The 23,926-nt window shown below is 38.5% G+C and overlaps 1 protein-coding gene across 4 annotated transcripts in view; it reads right to left on the reverse strand.

The window, feature by feature from the left end:
- Positions 1-23,926, reverse strand: part of LOC106870293 (ATPase family AAA domain-containing protein 5) — an 89,223-nt gene that overhangs the window by 45,048 nt on the left and 20,249 nt on the right. For all 4 annotated transcript variants that reach the window (XM_089338917.1, XM_089338919.1, XM_089338918.1 and 1 more), the window contains exons 4-10: positions 20,428-20,494; positions 17,614-17,923; positions 10,495-10,877; positions 9,023-9,182; positions 5,513-5,692; positions 4,129-4,308; positions 2,364-2,533 (exon numbers count right to left, since the gene is read on the reverse strand). In XM_089338917.1, the coding sequence (XP_089195043.1) occupies positions 2,364-2,533; positions 4,129-4,308; positions 5,513-5,692; positions 9,023-9,182; positions 10,495-10,877; positions 17,614-17,923; positions 20,428-20,494 (1,450 nt within the window). The remainder of the gene's footprint in view (positions 1-2,363; positions 2,534-4,128; positions 4,309-5,512; positions 5,693-9,022; positions 9,183-10,494; positions 10,878-17,613; positions 17,924-20,427; positions 20,495-23,926) is intronic.

Raw genomic sequence — 23,926 nt, forward strand, 5'->3', positions numbered from 1 at the left:
ATAGGAGTGTGAGTCTGTGTGTTTGTAGTGGATGGAGGTGCTAAGGGCGGAGTGGAGGATGCTGACCGAAATGTCGAGAAAGGGGACAGAGGTGTCAGAGACAGTACAGGAGAAGTGGAGGGCAGGATGGAAAGACTGAACGAAAGAGAGGAACGAGTCGAGATGTTCGCGGGAGAGTGAGGTGGCACCGATACAGTCGTTGATATACCGACCGTATAATTCGGGAGTAGGACCAGTGAAACTGGAGAATATTTGGGCCTCAACATAACCAACGAAGAGGTTCGCGTAGTTGGGGATATATATATATATATATATATATATATATATATATATATATAGAATATGAGGGATTTAATTCCCTTGTGATCTAAAATAAGTACGCTGGATAAGTGCTATAGTTGGTCAGCCTGGTTTATAGAAGATACTTGTCCAAGATGCCAAGCAGTAGGACTGAACCTGAAACCACATGGCTGAGAAGCAAACTTAACTACATAATCATGTATAGAAGCATGTGTGTGTACAGGCATGGATGTGTGTTAAGTTTGCTTCCCAACTATGTGGTCATGGATTCAGTCCTACTGTGTGGCACCTTCAGCAAGCATCTTCTATTATAGCCCCAGGCTGACCAAAGCCTTTGAGTAGATTTCATACATGGAAACTGAAAGCACCAGCAGCAGTGAGGTTACCAAGGAAGATCCTGAGCACCCACAGGAAAAAAAAAAAAAAAGACCAGAGTAACAAGAGATGACTGACTTAACCAAAAAAAATAGATTATTTGTCTTTATTCACACTACTCAGTATTCTTTTTTTCCCAACAGTTAACACTAACTCTCTTCTGCTCTCTTTTTCACTTTTACTGTTTCCCACTCTCTCTCTATTTCCCTTTGATAACTCTCTCCTCTTGTTTTTCCTCTGACTAGGTAACCAAGTATCTCTTTTACATCAGCACACTTCTTTCTGGCCTCTTTCTTGTACCTCTCTCTCACTGGGTAACCATGTAACTCCTCTATTAACAAGACACCTATTTCTGCCTCTCTATTTCCCTGTTACACTAACCTTTCATCATTTGATACTGGATCACCTCATCTAACGCCCCTCTCTGTTGTGGCAAGACACCTGCTTCTTTCTCTCTGTCCCTTTGTCACACTCTAACCTTTCATCCTCTGACATATGTTCCCTTCTTCAAATGCCCCTGCCCCTCTCATAATTCCTTGTCTTGTGAGTTACTTGGTGGTCCTGCATGTGCTGGTGCCAAGTTAAAAGTAACGTGGTTGGTGTTTGGAAGGGCATCCAGCTGCAAAAATCATGCCAAAGCTAACTTCACCTGTGCTAGTGCCATGTAAAAAGCACGGAGTTCACTCTGTGGAGTGGTTGATATTAGGAAGAGCATCTAGCCGTAAAATCCCTGCCAAAACAGACACAGTAGCACTGGGTAGATTTTCTACCTGGCCGGCTCTTGTCAACCGCCCTAGCTATGCATGGAAGATGGGTGTTAAACGATGATGATGATATATATATATATGTATATATAATCTTTTATCATTTGACTGTGGCCATGCTGACCGGTTTTAGTCAAACAAATTGATCCTAGGACTTTTTTTTTTAATTGTTTATAAGCTTAAAGCTTATAAGCGATCACTGTGCATTGACTAAGGAAAATAGTCTAATATTGGGACATATAAGCCCTTGACAGAAAAAGTAGGGTTTTCCGTATGTGTGGGACTTGAACCCACACCTCATGTTTACACCAACATACCTCCTCACTTCTTTCCATCAGATTTCAGAGCTATAATTTCACAGTGTTGTTTTTATAAACAAGCATACATGCGTGTTTTCTATAATGATTTGGTGTCAGTTTTACAATTCTGTAACTAATAATATTTTATAAGCCATCACTGTGTATTGACTGAAGCACTTATAGTTCTTAATGGTAGCACACTTGTGATGTAGATTCAAGTTCCACATGTATAGAAAACATTTCTTTTTTCCATATGCCCCAATATTAGACTATTTACATTAGTCAATGCATGGTGATCACTTATAAGCTTTACATATATAAAATATTATTATTTACAGGATATATATATATATATATATATATATATATATATATATATATATGATGGGCTTCTTTCAGTTTCCATCTACCAAATCCACTCACAAGGCTTTGGTTGGCCTGAGGCTATAGAGAAGACACTTGCCCAAGGTGCCAGGCAGTAGGAATGAACCCAGAACCATGTGATTGGGAAGCAAGCTTCTTACCACACAGCCATGCCTACACACATGCACTCACATGCACACGCACACTCACACACACACAGATGCATGTATTGCAACTAATTTGTGTGCTAAGTGAAACCAACCTGATAACCAAGTTCCATGGCTAAAGCATAAACTGAAGCTGTTTTCCCAATTCCTTGAGGACCAGTCAGAAGTTTTGTGTTACACAGAGAGTCATCTTCACTTTCACTTGGCGATAAAGCAAAATCACTATCATCATCATTCCATGACAACATAGAGTTACTGTCCTCCTCTGAAAAGAGATAAAAATAAATTATTTTAAGTAATTTTACTAGATTTCGTAAGTAACAATAATAAATTATGTTAAATAATTGTAGTAAAAAGTGTTAGGTGAGTATAATAAACTATGTCAAGTAATTATAAAACATTTTGTCAAGTATTTATAGTTAACTATGTGAAGTAAATATAATAAAATGTGCTATGTAACACGATTTTTGTCTTTGGGTAGCAACTGTTATTTCCATGTTTGCTTAACCCTAGAAAGTATGAAAAATGGCTAATATTTCCTACAAACTTTGCTTTTGTTACATTTATTCAAACCCTAAAGAATCCCTCTCAACACATGGCTATGATGCTCCCCCACTACTCCTGCTCATGACCAGAGATATTGTCAGCCATTAAGGGACATGCTCGAGTGGTTAAGGTCAAGCAACTGACAAACAAATCTGTGGTATTGAGCAGAATATTTGCTATAACAATATTTCTGCTTCAGCACCTCAGCACTGAATCTGTCTGAAATGAAATGGAAAATTGGTCACAAAAGCAAAGTTTGAAGAGAATACTAGTCATTTCCTTCAATTTCTAGAGAGAAGCAAAAAGGAAATAACACTTACTGATCAAAGACAAAACAAAATAAAAATTGAAATTTTGTTCCTCAGTGTAATAAATTGTTTGGTGTCACGTAATCCATATTCAAATTAGGAAAAGAAAACTTCACCACCACCATCACTACCACGATGCCTACATCTGTTTTCTAGGCTTTATAAGTCAGACAGGTTGTTACAAGCCAAGTTAGTTCTTATTACAGATTTATTAAATCCTTTCAGGCATTTTTAATTAATTCCTGTAATTATCATCTTTGTTGTATTTTATTTTCATCATATAAAAAATATACATAATATATAAAATATATAATTTCTCATATAAAAATCATATAACAGAATATTGAAATAAATTTCTTCACTCTTCTGTTTAGATGTGATACAAAGGTTTCCTCTTTACACTCACAAACCCGTTTTCTTTTTTCTTCTCTTCAGACATGTTACAATAATAGACCAATGTCTTATATAAAACATCACTGGCTTCTGTTAAAACAGCATTGGTATATTAGTTTGCATCAGACATCACTGGTCTAAATCAAATATTGCTCTCTATCAAGCAAAATCCATCATACACCGTGTCTAAATCAAACACAGACGCTGGGCCTCACAGAGGGGATGATGTGGGACCGAAACTGCTTGAGAAGATATGTCAGGTATGTCCCCTACATCCCTCTTCAGTTAAGCGTTTCTAATCTTGCAGGCTTGTGGGTACCAGTGTTACATAAAAGCACCCATGCAGTGCTGCATAAAAGCACCCAGTACACTCTGTAAAATGGCTGGTGTTAGGAAGGGCATCTAGCTATAAAAACCATGCCAAAACAGACATGGAGCATAGACAGCTCTTCAGCTGGCTAGCTCCTGCCAAACTATCCAACCCATTCCAGCTTGGAGAACAGAATTAAATGATGATAATTTAAAAGCAAGTAACCTTGATTTCACAAGAACCTTACTAAAATAAGTTACAATGACAGAATTATTAAAATGAAATGAAGACAATGGTTTTTGCCTTTGTTCTTCTTAGATTTCTTCTGTTTCATCAACAACTTCTTTAATTTCCTCGCTTCTCGATCAGTCCGTTGTTTCCAATCCAAGAGCCAAGATTTCAGTCTCTTCACATTGCTGCTGTTGCAGATTACTTCAGAGGAATGAAGTGGTTGGTATTTTTCAGTCCACAGAATATCACAGACTTGGAAATAAAATAACATCAGAAATAAGTAAATAACCATTCACATTTTGTTTTTGTTTTTTTTTTTGGCCTTCTTTAACCCTCAATACCAAATCTGTAGGAAACTATTTTTGGTTTCATTATTTGGAAACTCAAATTTTCAAGTGTTTATATTAAAACTTTCAAGTCATAGTTTTTTTTGTTTCTCTTATATCATTTACTTGTTTCAGTCATTAGACTGTGGCTATGCTGAGGCACCACCTTCAAGAATTTTTAGCTGAATGAATCAACCCCAGCACTTATTTTCCTTCTAAGCCTGATACTTATTCTGTCAATCTCTTTTGCTGAACCACTAAGTTACAGGGACTTAAACACATCAACATCAGTTGTCAAGCGGTAGTGGGACACACATGACAGGCATCTTTCAGTTTCCGTCTACCAAATCCACTCACAAGGCTTTGGTTGGCCCAAGGCTATAGTAGAAGGCACTTGCCCAAGCTGCCATGCAGTGGGACTGAACCCAGAACTATGTGATTAGAAAGCAAGCTTCTTACCACACAGCCATGCCTGCACCTTTAAACTAATAATTTTTCATATTATGCTTTAAAATCAGCTCAATTATGTACAAGTACGGTTATGTGATTAAAATGTTCATTGCACAACCACAGCACCTTAGGCAAGTGTCTTCTACTATAGCCCTGGACCAAAAAAAGCCTCAAGAGTGGATTTGTTAGATAGAAACTGTGTAGAGGGAGGGAGGGAGGGAGATATCCTTAAATTAGAGACTTAGCCTGCTTGTTTGCTTTAAGACGAACTCCATTAAAGGTAACAAAGGTCCCAAGTATGCTTCTGTATTAATCATTCCCATCTCAAGCATGGGTCTGTGCTTGTATGCACTTAATAACTATGTAATGTTAGGTTCAATAACAATGCATGGTATGGTGAGCAAATGTCTTTTGCTAAAACCTTGGGCTGATGAAAGACAGTAAAATTTTGTAAATCTGTACAGAAGCCCAAAAAAGGGATCATTCCTATTCTTAAGCTGCAAGCTTATTTTATAGCCTAGTTTAACACCACAATTTGGTCCTTGAGTGCTTTTAGCAGAGTTCCTCATAGTATTAGGCCCAGAATTGAAATGAAACCTGGATGTTTATTTTTAGATAAATTTTGTATTTTCCTATCAAACCTTATTATTTAGAAATCATTTTAAAAAAATTTTACTCACCTTTCTCTTCAGAATTGGCATCATTTTTCTCTGGTTTCTGACAATCAGCTTTCAGATCAGGATCTGCATCTTTCTTGTTAGACTTCCGACGACTTAAGCTGCGCTTGCTTTTCCTCTTACCCTTTTGATTTTCTGTGACACCATCAGCTTCTTCAGTATTCACAGTTTCTTTACCAGTTTCTAGCATAAGACACCACAAAAATTGTCATTTAAGAAATATAAAAATGCAATACAAGCATAGGCATGGCTGTGTGGTAAAAAGCTTGCTTCCCAGCCTAACGATTCCGGGTTCAGTCCCACTGCATGACACCTTCAGCAAGTGTCTTCTACTATAGCCTCAGGCCAACCAAAGCCTTGTGAGTGGATTCAGTAGACAGAAACTGAAAGATGCTCATCATATATATATATATATATATATATATATATAATTCTATGTGTCTTTTCTATGTGTAGTGTAATTATTTAACTGATCTATGTTGTCAGCATATGTACTGCTATGCAAAGTAAACAGACCAGGTTAATCTGTCCAAGTTGGGATACAATATAATAGCTAATTATCTCTCAATAGATTGAAGGTTTAGCAATACTAGAAACTAGTCAGATTGCTCTTGTTTCCCATTTGCAGAGAAATGTAACCAATGATAAGAACAACTTTGTTTACTTTTCAAAGCAAAACTAAAATCTATATTTATTAACCATGTACCCACTACAGCAGGAATAGGTTAAAAGTTGTTACTATCAGATTCCCAGCAAAGTGGTACTGAATGACATACATAGAAAAAGGAGATACACTCAATTTTGTGCATTAGTTTGTCTGCAATCATTATTCTTGAGCTGTATATGCAACTATTTATTCTTTTGCACCAGAGCCCAGGTCTGAGAGGGTTAAAAAGTTTATCTGACATTTCAAATTAATATCATCATCCACTGATTTACATTTGCAAAGGTCAGGCAGAATTTAGTGAAGCAGATATTTCTACAACCAGATACCCTTCCTATCACCAACTCCTACTGTTTCCAAGCAAGGTAATGTTTCTCACAGCCAGACAGGTTTTTCACAGAAGACTGGAAATGAACAACCTAACTTGTATGACAGAGATGCTCATCTACAACCACCATGTAATGTCGAGACATCAGCCACTCCACAATGTACTGGATGCTTTTTATGTGACACCATCACAGATGCTTTTTAATTAGCACCAGTGCTTTTTATGTGGCACCTTGGTTGTAGGATCTCAATTCTGTTGTGGTGGGTAGGTTTTCTCAAGTACAGCAATGCGCCACACAACTCAGTCCTCTGTCATCCCTTTCATAAGGTTCGGTGTTTTCTGAGATAATGATTTATAATTTGAAATACAAGGAACATCTTTTTTTTTTTTTAAATAAACATATATTTGGTTGGAACAGACTTATCCAAGCAGTATTCTATGGCCAGATGCCCATCCCTGTGCTGACCCTTATTCACTTTCAGGTAAGGTATTTATTCCATGTCCTAGCAATGTTGAACCATTGAGCCGCTGAACTTATGCAGGACATAACCATCATCACTGCTGCCCAAATGGTAACAATGCAGAGAAATGTAGGGACACAAACTCACATGCTGACACAAACATATGGTAGGCTTCTGTACAGTTTCCATCTACTAAATTTCAATCACAAAGTAGAAAACATTTGCTCAACGTGTCACATAATGGGATCAAACCTGAATCCATGTCATTGCACTCTTTAATTCATTCACCTTGTAACTTGATGATACCTCTTCAATAGCTCTCTTTTCCATTTGGGGTAACCATGTATTTTCTGTATGGTAAGACACCTGTTTCTGTTCCTCAATCGTACTCTAACCTTTCAACACCTGGCACAAATACCGCCTCTCTCAATGTTGCATCCTCAACTCAGTTGAGGGATCTTGTCTTGCAGCTTACTTGGTGACCACACTAGTGCACTGGTGCCACTGTGAAGTGAGGTGACTGGTGTCAAGAAGGGCGTCCAGTAATGATAACCATGCCAAAGCAAACACTGGAACTTGGTGCCAGCATAGAAAATGGATATGAAATGATGATGATGAACCACCAAAATGCTGCTTAATCCTTTAGCATTTAAACTCGTGTGTAGCTAAGTGGTTAGGGGTATTCAGCTCATGATTGTAAGGTCATGAGCTCAATACTTGGTGACGTGTTGTGTCCTTGAGCAAGACACTTTATCTCACATTGCTCCAGTCCACTCAACTGGCAAAAATGAGTTGTACCAGCATTTCAAAGGACCAGCCTTGTCACACTGCATATGCTTGAGAACTATGTTACGGGTATACGTGTCTTTGGAGTGCTCTGCCACTTGCGGACTAATCTCACAAGCAGGCTGTTCTGCTGATTGGATCAACTGGAACATTCATCATAACCAGCAAAATGCCAATGTTATCTAAAATGGCCATATCTGGCCCAATTGTGCTACCCATTTTATTTTCAAACCAGCCAAACCCAGCTTATCACTGTTACTCTTCAGTGCTATTTAAAAAAATATACCATCACATCATCAAAATTTCAAAGCTATGAGATAATACATGATTAATTAAAAACAATGTGAATGATAAAGCATTACATTTGACAGAATAATCTGAACACTAAAGCATTAACCTACAGCCACTCACACTGTCATGTTGAGTCAGAGTATTATGTTAAGAGGGAAAGTATCTAAGATATACTCAACCATTTCCACTATAATACAATGAGCAGTCAATTCAGTTGATCAAACAAACAAAAGAGTCATTGTCAAAACTAATATGAGATCAAGTTTTGATACTTTCAGAAGGGATTTATTGAACAGAAATAATCAAAGAAAGACGTTAATTAATTCCATGCAGATAGCATCGCTGAATGTTTAAACATTGGTGGGTTTTACTGTATGATTACAACTCTACCTCTTTAGTTACCACCACTGACCCATCATTGAAGAAAGACATAAGTGCCAATTACATGGATTTGTTTAAGGCAGACCTCAGCTTGCCAGGAAATGACCCATACACTTGATTTCATGACATTCCTCTGTGGCACATGAAACATGCAGGATCCAGTTATCAAACTGCAACTAACCCAGTTATAGTTTTAAATGGTGCCTTCTGTAGTGATGCCGCTAAGAGTTCTAAACTCTGAGTAGGGCCACCCTTGGCAGTAAGGTTGAGGACAAGGACCCTGACTAAGCAAGACCAATCGCCAAAGACCTCAATGGTGGAACAAGCAAATGATGATTACAACAGATCACAATGCCTGAACCAGTATATGAAGAGGGCTATGCAGTTACCATATTTCTGTCGAAACACACTACTTTTGAGTCAATTAATTTTGAAAATAACATAGAATTCAGTATATTAACTTTGTCATTATTAATCGGGTGTTTGGAACATGAAATTCTGATGCAAATTTTTTTAATTTAAATCACTTTAAAATACAAAGTTTGTATCAGAGCACCAAGAGGTGGTCTGAAGAGGATGGGCATATGAAAAGAATAACTTACCCAACTTTGCTGAGATTTTCTCACTCTTCTCAGCAACCCTGTTTCTTTTTAATGCCATATCATAGAAATGTTGTGCAGGATAAGCAAGATTAGCAGCATAAATTTCTTGAAGAAGCATCTTAATTTCAGATGCTGAGAGGGGAGTGTGACCAGAGAATTTCTGATATCGAAACAAAAAAAAAAAAATTATAAAATAATAATTACACAAAAGGCTGCATGCTCTGGTAAAGAGATTAACCTACAAGAGTCCTGTGCCACTGTAAAGTAGTTGGCATTAGGAACCAGCTGTAGAAACCAAGCCAAATCAGACTGGAGCCTGATACAGTTCTCTAGCTTGCCAGTTCTGGTCAAACCATCCAACCCATGCCAGCATGGAAAACAGACCTTAAATTAGAACATTCTAAAAGAATGAAAACCTTTTTGCTTCCTATGGTGGTTGTCTTTTAGCCCCTGACCAGAACTGAGACTGATATATATCATGAAAACAGTCTTGTGTTCTACCTATTTCCACTCAAAAAAAGCATTGATCAATCTAAAGAGGAAAACATCTGCCAGTGGAATTAAACATGTGGCTGTGAAGTCAGCTTCTTAACCACACACATATGCCTGCACCTAAACATCATTATTATTGTTATGCTGGTGCCACGTACAAAGCACTCATGCCAGTGTCACATATAAGCGTTCATGCTGGATGAACATTAAAAGCACCCAGCACACACTTTGTAAAATGGTTGGCATTAGGAAGGGGCATCCAGCCTTGGAAACCGTGCCAAGTCAGGCTGGAACTTGGTGCAGCTCCACAGTTTGCCAGCTCTGGTCAAACCGTCCAACCCCTGCCAGTGCCAGCATGGAAGACAAATGGCAAAGGGTAAGGATAATGATTGTCATCAGTGTTGTCGTCATCATCATCATAGGTGCAGACATGCCGTGTGATTGAGAAATTTACTTCCTAACCCCAGTTTCGAGTTCAGTCCCAATGGATGGCACCTTTGGTAGGTGTCTTCTACCTTGTGAGTGGATTTGGTAGATGAAAACTGAAAGAAGCCTGCTGTGCATGTGTGTGTGTGTGTATGTGTGTGTACTAGTGTCTCATTGATTTGATATCACATGATAGTAAATCAGTGTCATAGAGCGTCTTTTATTTTCAATTTTCCATTAAACCATGTCTGGTCATTGGGGAAATATTACCTTACTTGGAAACAGTTGAGGGTTGGTGATAGGAAGGGCATTTGATTCTATAAAATCTACCTTAATAAATTCCATCCAACTCATGTGGGCACGGAAAAGTGGATATTAAACAATGATGGAGAAAGGAATTTAAGGGAAAGAAAAGGGTAAAAGAGAAGAGTAAAGGGGGGAGAGAGAGAGAGAGAGAGAGAAAGGAGTGGTAGTTTAGAAATGAAGAAGGAAAGGTAAGGGTGAGAGAGAAAGGAACAGAGAGAAAGCTGCACTGAGCTAAAAATAACACAAACCTTCAGATGATCCACTCTTGGATTCGGTGTATGTGCTCCAGTGATGACACTAAAAGATCCATTCCATGGTGGTGGTTTAATGGACTGGTTCCCTGCTGGTGCTAATTTAATTAATGGTAAATTTACTTCTGGTAAATCCCAATGGTTAATTTCAGTTGTTGGTTCAATTTGCTGGACATGGTTTTCACTGGGGAATGGAGCATGGTCACAACTATCTACATTCACAGTGTTGTTGATGGTTTGTTGTTGTCGTTTAGCTTCCTCGGGCAGACCACTCATCAGAAAGGCACGCCGCATCCTGTCCTTTTCTGTTTCCAATTCTTTAGATTTTTTACCATTTTTCTTGGTGCTGGTTTTCATGAAGATCGGAGCAAGTTTTCCACCTACGTGTACATATACAGACACAATAGAAAAATAGATTAAATATATAAATACCTGAGAGGATTATACTTTTTGTGATAAGTTTATAAAAAGGTAGTTACTTTTATAAGATTAGAATATTCGCATGATCTTTAGTTGTCTAAAGTCTTGGACTCAGAGCACAAATAACCCATTTCCAATCCTTCTGAATGGGACACAGGGTTACTCATTATACAGCTGAGTGGAGCAATGTGAAAGGAAGCATTTTGCTTAAGAACATAATGCATCACCCAGCCTGGGAATTGAAACCACAATCTTACAGTCATGAGTGCAACACCCAAACCACTAGACTATACACCTAACATGACCTTTAAGTTTGTTTTTCTGTGCTGATTGGACAGTTCTTGCAGAATCTCTCTTCATATCATGGACAGTCATTATCTGCTACACGTGCACACACACACACACCATCAGAAAAAGAAAACTAGCTTTGTTGTGTTATACTGCTATGTTTGGTAGCTATTTAAGCAATGTGTTCGTGGATGGCTAATGAGTTGGATGTGGTGCTGAAGAAGGAGCAAGAACTCCTGAAATATACAGATACACCCAATGAAATTGTGATCATGGCCACCCATGCCAGTGACACATAAAAGGATAACCAAGCTGGTGGCACATAAAAGATACCCGGTACACTCTGTAAAATGACTGGTGTTAGGAAGGACATCCAACCATAGAAACCAAGCCAAAACAGACAACTGGAGCCTAGTGTAGCTCCCCAGCTTACCAGTTCTAGCCAAATTGTCTAACCCATGCCAGCTTGGAAAATGAATGCTGATGATGATTGCATTGTTTACATAGATGTATTCATATGCAAAATGCTGTAACTTCTTGTTACAGCTCTTATTTCTATAGAAAATCTGTAGAGATAACTTTCAACAGTAAAAAGCACCATTTGAGCATGGTCATTGCCAGTGCCGCCTACTGGCTCCTGTGCTGGTGGCACATAAAAAGCACCATTCAAGCGTGGTCGATGCCAGTGCCACCTGAATACCCCTCCCCCGCTACCTCGGCACGTAAAAAGCACCCACTACACTCTTGGAGCGGTTGACGTTAGGAAGGGCATCCAGCTGTCAGATTAGATTGGAGCAGCCTACTGGCTTGCCAGCCCTCAGTCAAACCGTCCAACCCATGCCAGCATGGAAAGCGGACATTAAACGGTGATGATGATACAAGGAGGTACCCAGAAGTAACAGGAAATATTCTCTGTGGGACAAACCAGTTGTATTTCAGGCTTCCACTGCTAGAAGCTAGTTGATGCGACCCTCAGGCATCAGTCTGCTGACCGGCAGCTTCCTGTGGAGTCAATCTGTCACTTTGTGCACCTTTGTTTTGCAGTGCTTCTCCCCTGTTCATCAATTTTTGCAATGGCTGAAATGAAGGAACAGTGTGATTCCATAAAATTCTGTTTTCTGCTAGGGAAAACAATGGCCAAAACAGTTGTCATGCTTCAAACAGCTTACAAGGACACTGTCATGAACAAAACAGAAGTTTATGAGGGGTTTTCACACTTTAGGAATGATCATTTGTCGCTTAAAGACCAACCTCGTTCTGGTAACAATCGACCTGTTGAATGAATGAAAACGTCACAAAAATTCATGAACTAATATTGGAGGACCATTGCCAAACAATTGACAAATTTGTTGATATAACTAGATTGTCCTGGAGCTCCTGCCAATGAAGTTCAAGCAATGAATTGTGAATGAAAAGAGTTGCAGCAAAATTTGTGCCTCGTTTGCTCACGGAAGATCAAAAGCAGTCAGAACCGAATGCGTGTCGTGAACTGAAAGAACAGCTGGAAGTTGGTCCAGACCTTTTTTTGAAAGTCATCACAGTTACATGCAATTGAAGAATGAGAATTTTGTGTTATATTTTCTGTAAGGAACTGGAATACATATGATTCGAATTTCATGAAAATTGCACATGAGGGTTCTTTCCCTCTTTACACACCCTAAAAAAATTCTAATCATGAGACATGTATCCCATACTATTGATCTTTATGCGCATATTCCAAAATTTCAGTCTTCTGGAACCTGTAAAAAGGATTTTGCTCCTGAAAAATGGAGCTCTAAAATGTGGGAGTTAAGACCCCTATTGGTGGTGGGTGTATTAATGTCAACCAGAGAAGTTGAATTGTTGGGAATCTTTTTAACTTGTGTGTAATATGTATTGTTTGAATTTCTTTAAAATAGGAAATATATGTATGTTCACTGGGTTTGTAAAAGAGAGCAAAGCTACAGGAAAGCAAAAGACGAATGATCATGATAATCAGTCAGCTACCGTAGCCTAGTCGTTACTTCTCCCCAATGTAGGATTCCTCACCATACAGGTGACAGGTACAGCTTTAAGATGTATTATGGATCTATAGCAATTGGAAGGGCATGACTCAATAGAAACAACAATGTGTGACGTTTGGAGTAAAGGGAAATGAAAGTGTCGCCTCTGGAGTTTGCAAATGACCACTCTACCGATAGGTAACTGGGCAGAAAATATTTACAATCAATAAATGTCTTAGAACAACCAGTCACTCATCTGGGAAGGCCTTGAAATCAATGTTACCAACTGGGGACTATATGTGTCGCAGTGATAATAAAAAGATTCAAAGGAGGTCTGCAACGAAATAATTTTACTCAACACTTTGCAAGTGAATCAGTGGAGGCAAAGATGCGTCTCATTTACTTGACAATTTATGCACCACATTGCAGAAATCACAATGTAAGTATACCTGAAAGGATAGTCTTACACTGTTGTACCGTTGAATTACAAATAATGCTCATCTGTTATGATCGGGTGACCCTATAGCTTCCAATGGTACAACTGTATTCGTCTTTGCTTAGGAAAAATGACTAAATTGTGGGTGTGAAGTCCCCATGAAGGGGTCTTAGTAACTTCTAAGAAGAAGAAATTTTAGAAACATTATTTTATTTGTGCATAATATGTATGGTTAAAATTTCATCAACATCAAAAATATAGGAATTTTCATGATAGAATATAATTTCCAAATTTCATAAAGATCCATTCAGTACTTTTGACGTAGTTTTGGATAAGAAAACAAATGACTAATGTGTGTGTTTATGTGCAGGTGTATGTGTGTGTGTGATGGGTGTATATATGTATAGATATCTGTATGCATGTATATATGTGTACATATTACATGTATGCATATAGATCTATATCTATATATATATCTATACATATACGTGTACATATACATCTATATGTATACATATACATCTCTCTTTCTCTCTCTCTCTCTCTCTATAAAGATATACATATATATACACCATTAAAGTGAAAGTATCTGTCATTAGAGTATCGAAATGTGATTGTTTCAGTTAGTGGAATAGTTTCATTTTTAAAGTGAAAGTATTTGACATGAGTGTTTTTGTTTCACTTTTGACACGTAATACTTAAATAGTGGAGGAGATATTATGTTGCTGTGGGCTTGAACTATGCAAGAAGTTAAAAATTTTTTTTGACTAAAACACAACTGGAACCTTAAGTAAGGCATGTGTAAAATTTGAATGAAATTGGTTGTGTAGTTCTCAGGTTTTAGGGATTCACACACACACAGACAGACACATATTCTCATTTATATATATATACTAGCAGAAATACCCGGCTTTGCCCGGGTTAAAGAGAATAATGAAATCTAAAAACGCCGTCTAGACTACGCAACCCTCAACTGTTAGTAGCTACGATACCATATTTCTACATTAATAACTCTCCAATCCATGCCAGCATGGAACATAGACATTAAGTGGAATGCCAGTCTCTCATCTAGGAGGGCCTTGAAATCAATGTTACCAACTGGGGACTATGTGTGTCGCAGTGATAATAAAAAGACCCAAAGGAGGTCTGCAACGAAATAATTTTACTCAACACTTTGCAAGTGAATCAGTGGAGGCAAAGATGCGTCTCATTTACTTGACAATTTATGCACCACATTGCAGAAATCACAATGTAAGTATATCTGAAAGGGTAGTCTTACACTGTTGTACCGTTGAATTACAAATAATGCTCATCTGTTATGTTCGGGTTAAAATTTCATCAACATCAAAAATATATGAATTTTCATGGGAGTTATGGCCGTTATACATAGAATATAATTTCCAAATTTCATAAAGATCCATTCAGTACTTCTGACGTAGTTTTGGATAAGAAAACAAATGACTAATGTGTGTGTTTGTGTGTGATGGGTGTATATATGTATAGATATCTGTATGCATGTATATATATATGTATATATGTGTACATATTACATGTACATCTATATATATATACATCTACACATATGTATACATATACATGTATGCATATAGATCTATATCTATGCATATACGTGTATATGTATACATATACATCTCTTTCTCTCTTTCTGTCTCTCTCTGAAAGTATCTGTCATTACAGTATCGAAATGTGATTGTTTCAGTTAGTGGAATAACGTGTACATATACATGTATATGTATACATATACATCTCTCTCTCTCTCTCTCTGAAAGTATCTGTCATTACAGTATCGAAATGTGATTGTTTCAGTTAGTGGAATAGTTTCATTTTTAAAGTGAAAGTATTTGACATGAGTGTTTTTGTTTCACTTTTGACACGTAATACTTAAACAGTAGAGGAGATATTATGTTGCTGTGTGCTCGAACTCTGCAAGAAGTTAATAATTTTTTTTGACTAAAACACAACTGGAACCCTAAGTAAGGCATGTGTAAAATTTGAATGAAATTGGTTGCGTAGTTCTCGAGTTTTAGGGATTCAGACAGACAGACAGATACACACACATTCTCATTTTTATATATATAGATACACACACACACATACACATAGGATGTCCCAAAAGTCACTGATGGGTTTCAATTTTTAATAACTTCCTTAACTTTACAAATAAATGCATGAAATTTTGATCCAATATAAAGGACATAATGGAAATTAATACGCACAAGTCAAATTTTGAAACACCACTACATGACAAATGAAAAATGACATCACTTAAATGGCAAATATTTTCAGCTTTGCATGCCCGTGCTCTTTCCAAAACTTACACCATAAACACCCTCAAGAGTTTCAGACCCCACTTCTCTGATTTCTCTATTGATGTTCTCCTTCAGTTGCACCAGGGTCCCCAGTTTGTTGACATAAACCCTCTCCTTCAGGTATCTCCACAAGAAAATATCCAGGCTAGTCAAGTCTGGGGAATGTGAAGGCCAGTTGACATTGCTGTAGCAGGAGATTAATCTCTCTCCAAAGCACTGCCATAGCAACTGCATTGTTTCTCTTGTGGTATGAGCAGTTGCCCCATCTTGCTGGAACCATGTGTGAGGTCTACTCTGAATGGCCTTCACGTTCCCTAGATTTGACTAGCTCGGATTTTTTTTTTTTTTGTGGAGATAACTGTAAGAGAGGGTTTACGTCAACAAACTGGAGACCCTGGTGCAACTGAAGGAGAATATCAATAGAGAAATCAGAAAAGTAGGATCTGAAACTCTTGAGAGTGTTGTGATGCAAGTTTTGGAAAGAGCACGGGAGTGCAAAGTCAAAAATGGCTGCCATGTAAGCAATGTCATTTTTCATGTGATGTAGAGGTGTTTCAAAATTTGACTTGTGCGTATTAATTTCCATTATGTCCTTTATATTGTATCAAAATTTCATGCATTTATTTGTGAAGTTAAGGACGTTATCAAAAATTGAAACCCATCAGTGACTTTTGGGACACCTTATATATATACATATATAAATATCAACCACAGACACACGTGATAGTTTTCTTTCACATTCCATCTATCAAATCCGCCCACAAAGCTATGGTTGGCCCAGAGCTATAGCAAAAGAAACTAACTCAAGGTGCCATGCAATGGAACTGAACTCAAGAGTGTGGCCATGCTGGGATACCACCTTCAAGTCATTCATCTACTTCAATGCTTGTTTCAGTTTTGGACCTATTTTATTTATCCATATAGAATGGCTCAGTTATCTTCCAACATTAAAGAACACAACAAAATTAGTATGTCCAGACACACACACGCATACATATATATATATCATCATCAACATTTACTGTCCGTTTTCCATTCTGGCTTGGGTTGGACGGTTTGATAGATGTTGGCAAGCTGGAGGGCTGCACCAAGCTCCAGTCATGTTTTGGTATGGTCTTTTACAGCTAGATGCCTTTCGTAAAGCTAACCACTTTACAGAGTGTACTGGGTGTTATTTATGAGGTGCTGGTACAATATATATACATATATTTTATTTTAACTAATATATATACATTTCATCTATCCACCATGCTTATCCTTTCTAGCTCCTTGAGAGTTTGTTCTGGCACCCCGCATCATTACCATTTCATCTTTTCTATGGCAAGACAACTAAGCTTGTTCCTGGTATAAAGTTACCTCTCCTAACCCTGAAATACCCCGCCACCACCACCACCACCACTTAGTTAAGGGGCTTTTCTCTCTTTTCTTGTTCTTTTTCTGTCTTGCAAGTCACATGGCAACCTCACTAGTGCTGATGGTATGAGAAGAGCACTCAGAACACACTGTAAAGTGGTTATCATTAGGAAAGGCATCCAGCTGTAAAAACCATGCCAAACTGATATTGGAGCACAAAGCAATCTAGCAGTTCACCAAATCCTGTCAAACTGACCAACCCATGCCAGCTTGGAAACATTTGTTAAATGATATATTTCACCATTACCTTTTTGACAAGTTTTTTCATTATTTAAACTCTCGTCTTTTGTACCCAAAGTTGTCTTCGGGTTCACTTTATTCTCCTTCTCTTTAGGGGCTACAACTTCATCCAGTACCACAAGATCATCACATGATGTTGGCAGTGCTTTCTTTTCTTGTAATCTTAAACTCTTACGAGTTGATGGTGAAGATATTTCTTCTAACCCTACTTCACTAATGCTATCAAGCTTTGACTTCACAGATTTCTTTGACAGATTCAGGCTGTCTTTTCTGTTGGCATCTGCTGATGCTGTAGAATCACTCTTCACTTCAGAAAACTGACAAAATAATAATGAAGAAGTTATAAATCATAATATATGTTTAATTTAAATCTTAAATAAAATGTTCAATCTAAATTTTAAATTTAATCCTTTAGCATTCAGATTCCCCTATCAAATGTAATGCTTATTTATTCACGTTGTTTTGAATTGATCCTACTCAACAGAGGCATCTCAACAATGTTTGTAACTTTGTTATCTTTTCACAGACTTAAAACAAATCCAGCAGATTTATCATCAAAGAAATACCAATAACAATCTCATTTCATTGCATATCAGGGACTACAGTGAAGATAACCTTTTTTATTTCAGATGACGGAGTGTGAGTTTAAAAATAAGACATTGAAACAAATGAAGGAGCTTCTGTGTGGTCTTCCAACCAGCTTGAAATTGCAACCAAATATCATTCAAATTAGGCATACCACCTAAATTTAAGTACACATAGGACAATGTAGCCCCTAATATACAAAAGAAAAGATGTGCATGACTGGAACACACCTTTGATTATAGATCTGTTCAATCAGTGCTAATGATATGTGACAAGACAAGAAGTAAGGATGCAGGCACGTTAATATTCAAAATGTGTTTCACTTCTGTTGTTTACAGTAGTGCTTGGAAGGAAGGTATGTAGCATGTGATTGTCGCATTGACCATGACAGAGAAACTTGTGCAATACCTGCCCAGAAACCTACACAAAGTTGCAGAAAGTGTATGAGCCATACACAAGTGCATGAGTGGTTCACACGTTTCCAAAGATGGCCTGAAAAACGTCAATATTGTCAAATGTTCTGGGAGACCCACAACTGAGGAAAACATTGCAGATGCGAGTGCAGCTGTGACGGGAAATCATTGAATCCCTATCCGTGAGTTATCAGAGGATGTGCTGATTAGTTACGGTACAGTTCAGTCCATTATCACTGAAATTTGGGTATGAGACAAGTGTCTGCCAAGTTTGTGCCAAAACTGCTTTCAGCTGACCAAAAAGACACTTAGGTTTCAGTTGCATAAGATCTCCTTAATTGTGTTGAGAATGATGAAAACTTTTTGAAAACTTTGCATAAGCCTCTGAGCAGGTATCGCTAAGCTTTTGGTAATTGGGCCTCACCGAGGCGATGACTTCTGACCGGGACCTTTGGAAATTGCTGTGCGTGAGAAGACTCGGCAAGCCAAGTGAGACCTAAATCTAAGGCCTCTGCCAGGGGTGTAGCCAGCCCATTTATGTGTACCTTTCCTACATTGGACACTAAACTCCGCTTGCGAAGACCTGTTGAGGCAAGTGAAATCGAACTAAATTCGACGACTGGCACCCGTGCCAACGTCGTCTCCTTCATTGGACACGAAACTCAGCTTGCGAAGACTTATTGGGGCAAGCGAATAGCGAAATCGGGATAGCACCTGTGCCAAGCGTTGCCTTCGTGGCACTTGTGCCCATGACATGTGTAAGGATTTTCGAGCGAGATCGTTGCCAGTGCCCCTGGACTGGCTCTTGTGCGGGTGGCACATAAAATACACCATTTTGAGCGTGGCCGTTGCCAGTACCGCCTGACTGGCCTTCGTAGGATTTTCGAGCGAGATCGTTGCCAGTGCCCCTAGACTGGCTCTTGTGCGGGTGGCACATAAAATACACCATTTTGAGCGTGGCCGTTGCCAGTACCACCTGACTGGCCTTCGTAGGATTTTCGAGCGAGATCGTTGCCAGTGCCCCAGGACTGGCTCCTGTGCGGGTGGCACATAAAATACACCATTTTGAGCGTGGCCGTTGCTAGTACTGCCTGACTGGCCTTCGTGCGGGTGACACATAAAAGCACCCACTACACTCTCTGAGTGGTTGGCATTAGGAAGAGCATCCAGCTGTAGAAACTCTGCCAAATCAGATTGGAGGCTGGTGTTGCCATCCGGTTTCACCAGTCCTCAGTCAAATCGTCCAACCCATGCTAGCATGGAAAGCGGACGTTAAACGATGATGATGATGATGATTCAACTTTCAGTCATGGTGAATCCAATGATCACACGCTACACACTTTTCTTCCAAGCACTGCCGTAAACAGTGGAAGTGAGTTATTTCACTTGGTTTGATGGGTCTTCTTCTCAAGTACAGCATATTGCCAAAGGTCTCAGTCATTTGGTATTGCTCTGTGAGGCCCAATGTTCGGAAGGTGCTTTTCATGTGCCATTGGCATGGGTGCTGGTTACGTGACACCAGCATTGGCCACACTGCCTCTGTGAGGCCCAGCACGTGAAAGATGCTTTTTACATGCCAGTTATGTGACAATGACAACGGCCACAACTATGATTTCACTTGGCTTGATGGGTCTTCTCAAGCACGACATATTGCAAAAAACTTTTGGTCACTAGTTATTGCCTCCGTGAGGCCCAAAATTCTAAAAATAAACAAACATGTCATTGAAATCTCAAAGCTATGAGATAATGCATAATTAATTCAGAATAATGTGAATAAAGCATTACATTTAACAGAGTAATCTGAATACTAAAGATTTACTTACTTCAGCTTCCATTGTCTTATCTTCAGGTGGAGACACTTTTGATTTCTTTATATCCTTTGGCACAGAACTGCAAAGACAAAAATCATCATCATCATCATCATCATCGTTTAACGTCCGCTTTCCATGCTAGCATGGGTTGGACGATTTGACTGAGGACTGGTGAAACCGGATGGCAACACCAGGCTCCAGTCTGATTTGGCAGAGTTTCTACAGCTGGATGCCCTTCCTAACGCCAACCACTCAGAGAGTGTAGTGGGTGCTTTTACGTGTCACCCGCACGAAAACGGCCACGCTCGAAATGGTGTCTTTTATGTGCCACCCGCACAAGCCAGTCCAGGGGCACTGGCAACGATCTCGCTCGAAAATCCTACAGGAGCCAGTCAGGCGGTACTGGCAACGGCCACGCTCAAAATGGTGCATCTCATGTGCCACCCGCACAAGAACCAGTCCAGGGGCACTGGCAACGATCTTACTTGGCTTGCCGGGTCTTCTCACGCACAGCCCATTTCCAAAGGTCTCAGTCCGTAGTCATCGCCTCGGTGAGGCCCAATGTACGAAGGTCTTGCCTCACCACCTCAGCCCAGGTCTTCCTGGGCCTACCTCTTCCACGGGTTCCCTCAACTGTTAGGGTGTGGCACTTTTTCACGCAGCTATCCTCCTCCATTCTCACCACATGTCCATACCAGCGCAATCGTCTCTCTTGCACGCCACAACTGATGCTTCTAATGTTCAGCTTTTCTCTCAAGATACTTACACTCTGACGGGTATTCACATTGACATTACACATCCAACGGAGCATACTGGCTTCATTCCTTGCGAGCTTACGTATGTCCTCAGCAGTTACAGCCCATGTTTCACTGCCATGTAGCATGGTTGTTCGGTAATTTCATTAACATTTTCATTATATTTTTGCTTAAACTCTTTTAATACCCATCCATCACTTCAGACCACATGTATGAAGATTTTTTATCTGTTTCAGTCATTAGATTGCAGTTATGCTGTGGTACCACCCTGAAGAACTGTTTAGTTGAATAAATCAACCCCAGTACTTTTTTCTTTTTTAAGCCTGGTTTGTATTTTATCAGTCATTTTGCCAGACTACTAAGTTATGGGGACATAAACAAACCAACACACACAACAGACAAAGACAGGTATGTAAACAACAAACAGCTGTATTGATTTAATGCTCAGGAAAGTGAGAAAGTCTTTTACATTTCGAGCCTACACTCTTCAACAGAAAGGAACACGAGAAAATAAACAGAGAGAGAATAAAAAAAGCTTTAGTGGCTGGAGCTGTTGGACCCAGCATTACTTGTGTTTTCCATGTTGAAGTGAAGTCCACTTCTGACCTTGTATTGAATAAGCATTTCCTTAGAGATTATTCTATCGATTTTGTTGAAATTTTACAAGTGAAAAAATGCAAAAGCTGCAGGAAAAATAACATTGTTATGGGAATTTACATTCAAATGCCCGACTGAGCTCACTAAAATCGAGCATTATTGAGTTTTCGAAAAATTCCAACCTTATTTGAACTTCAGAGCATATGATCTACCTATGTGCCAAAAATCATTAAAATCGGTTGGACGGTGTGGGAGGAATTAGAGTAACTCCAAACACACACACAGACAGATACCATTACACATTTATGTATATAGATGTAAATATTTATTTATATAGTGAGAGAGGCTTTTCTTTTAGATATATAGAAATATATATAATTACACATATATTTATATATATATATACATATATTTATGTGTATTATATATAAACATAAATTTATATGTTTACTTGGTGGAACACTATGGGAATAAAGTGACCACAATGACATCTAAGCAACAGTCCAATATCATTGTAGTGCTAAGATGCTTTTATGCCATGCATAGCTGCTGTGGTGAAGCAGTGCATATGAAAACTAGTCTGCGGCATTGACAATCTCTGCTCCTTCTATGGTGGCCGTTGCTTCTGTTCTCCTGAAAACTGGTTGTGATATTGCTGCTGGCTCTCTGGTTGTCTTGGCTGGAGCTGGCATACACTTACTTGGGAAAAAAAATAACCAAGAGGAGCTGTACCATCTCCATTAGGCTCCCTGTCAAGAGAGACATAATTGGGTTTCCCTGTTTCAGTTATGAATTCTACAAAAATTTATAAAATTCTTATGACAAGAATTTTTTCATGAACACAAATTTTCCTAAAATGATCCAAAATTGTTTAATCTCTAAACAAAAAAATCTTCATCTACCCTCTTAATTCTTCATTCCTCTTATGGTAACAAATAAGAAGGAGGTGCCTCTTTGTCTTGATATTGCAGTATAGTTGTAAATGAGCATTACCATTCATTTCCAATTTAGCATGGAAGTGTCTGGGCATGAAGATGTATTAACTTGCTTGGGGATCGTGATAGGAACCGGTATCCAGCCAAAGAAAATCTGCCTCACTGAATCTTATTTGATGTTAAACAAGCATGGAAAACTGGACATAAACTCTCTCAATACCAACCTACCCATAGTTGCCCAAAAATTAGAATGGTGAATGATACCAGCCTGCCTGAATCCAGCCATAATGACCTATTCATAATTAAATGAGAATATCAGTGCAAATCTCGTTAGTACATTCATGAAAACCCGTAGTTTTACTATGTAAACAATTAAGTTACACAATTCAACATTACTTTACATGATATTTGAGCGCTGCTAATCTTTGGAGATTTCTTTTTCCATTTTTACTCATCTCGATTTTCTGAAATGTTTCATTGTGAACAAAAATTGGATTCCAATTTCATGTTGTCAAGCAGCAAGTTTGAAATTAAAGTATTTTTGAAAGAAGACAAATATCTAAAAAAATATACAGCAAACATAAAAACCACCCATGTGATTATGAATGGGATAATATTTTTTTTTTCCCAGAAATGAAACAATTCTAACATTTCAAACAGCGGAGGTAAAAAACAGAAGAAATTTGTACCTGAATATAGTAAGAATTTAAAAACTCATTTTGTTAGTTATTTTCAGGGAGATATTAGACCTAGTCACAGTCTTTGCAATGAAATGATAATTTTTTAAATACTTTTTTCTTTGAATCGAATACAGTGGAAACGAATGTAAAAAGGAGAGAGAAAAAAAGCATTTTGAAGTTTTCCAGACTTGAAAGGAAATTAGAAATCTGAGAACTTTTAGGAATATTGTGTGAATGTGAATATATAAACACACACACATATGAAGACACATGACTCAGTGGTTAGAGCGTCAGGCTCACAATCATGAGGTAATGAGTTTGATTTCCAGACCAGGCTTGTGTTGTGTTCTTGAGCAAGACACTTTATTTCACGTTGCTCCAGTTCACTCAGCTGTAGAAATGAGTTGCAATGTTACTAGTGCCAAGCTGTATTGGCCTTTGCCTTTCCCCTACATCAGTAGAATGGAGGGGATGCTGGTATGTATGGGTGAATGTTGGTCTTCCATAAACAACCATGCCCTGATTTGTGCCTCAGAGAGTAACT

This window comes from Octopus bimaculoides, chromosome 21, assembly GCF_046866305.1.
Source record: "Octopus bimaculoides isolate indiv1 chromosome 21, ASM4686630v1, whole genome shotgun sequence".
Taxonomy (NCBI): Eukaryota; Metazoa; Mollusca; class Cephalopoda; order Octopoda; family Octopodidae; genus Octopus; species Octopus bimaculoides.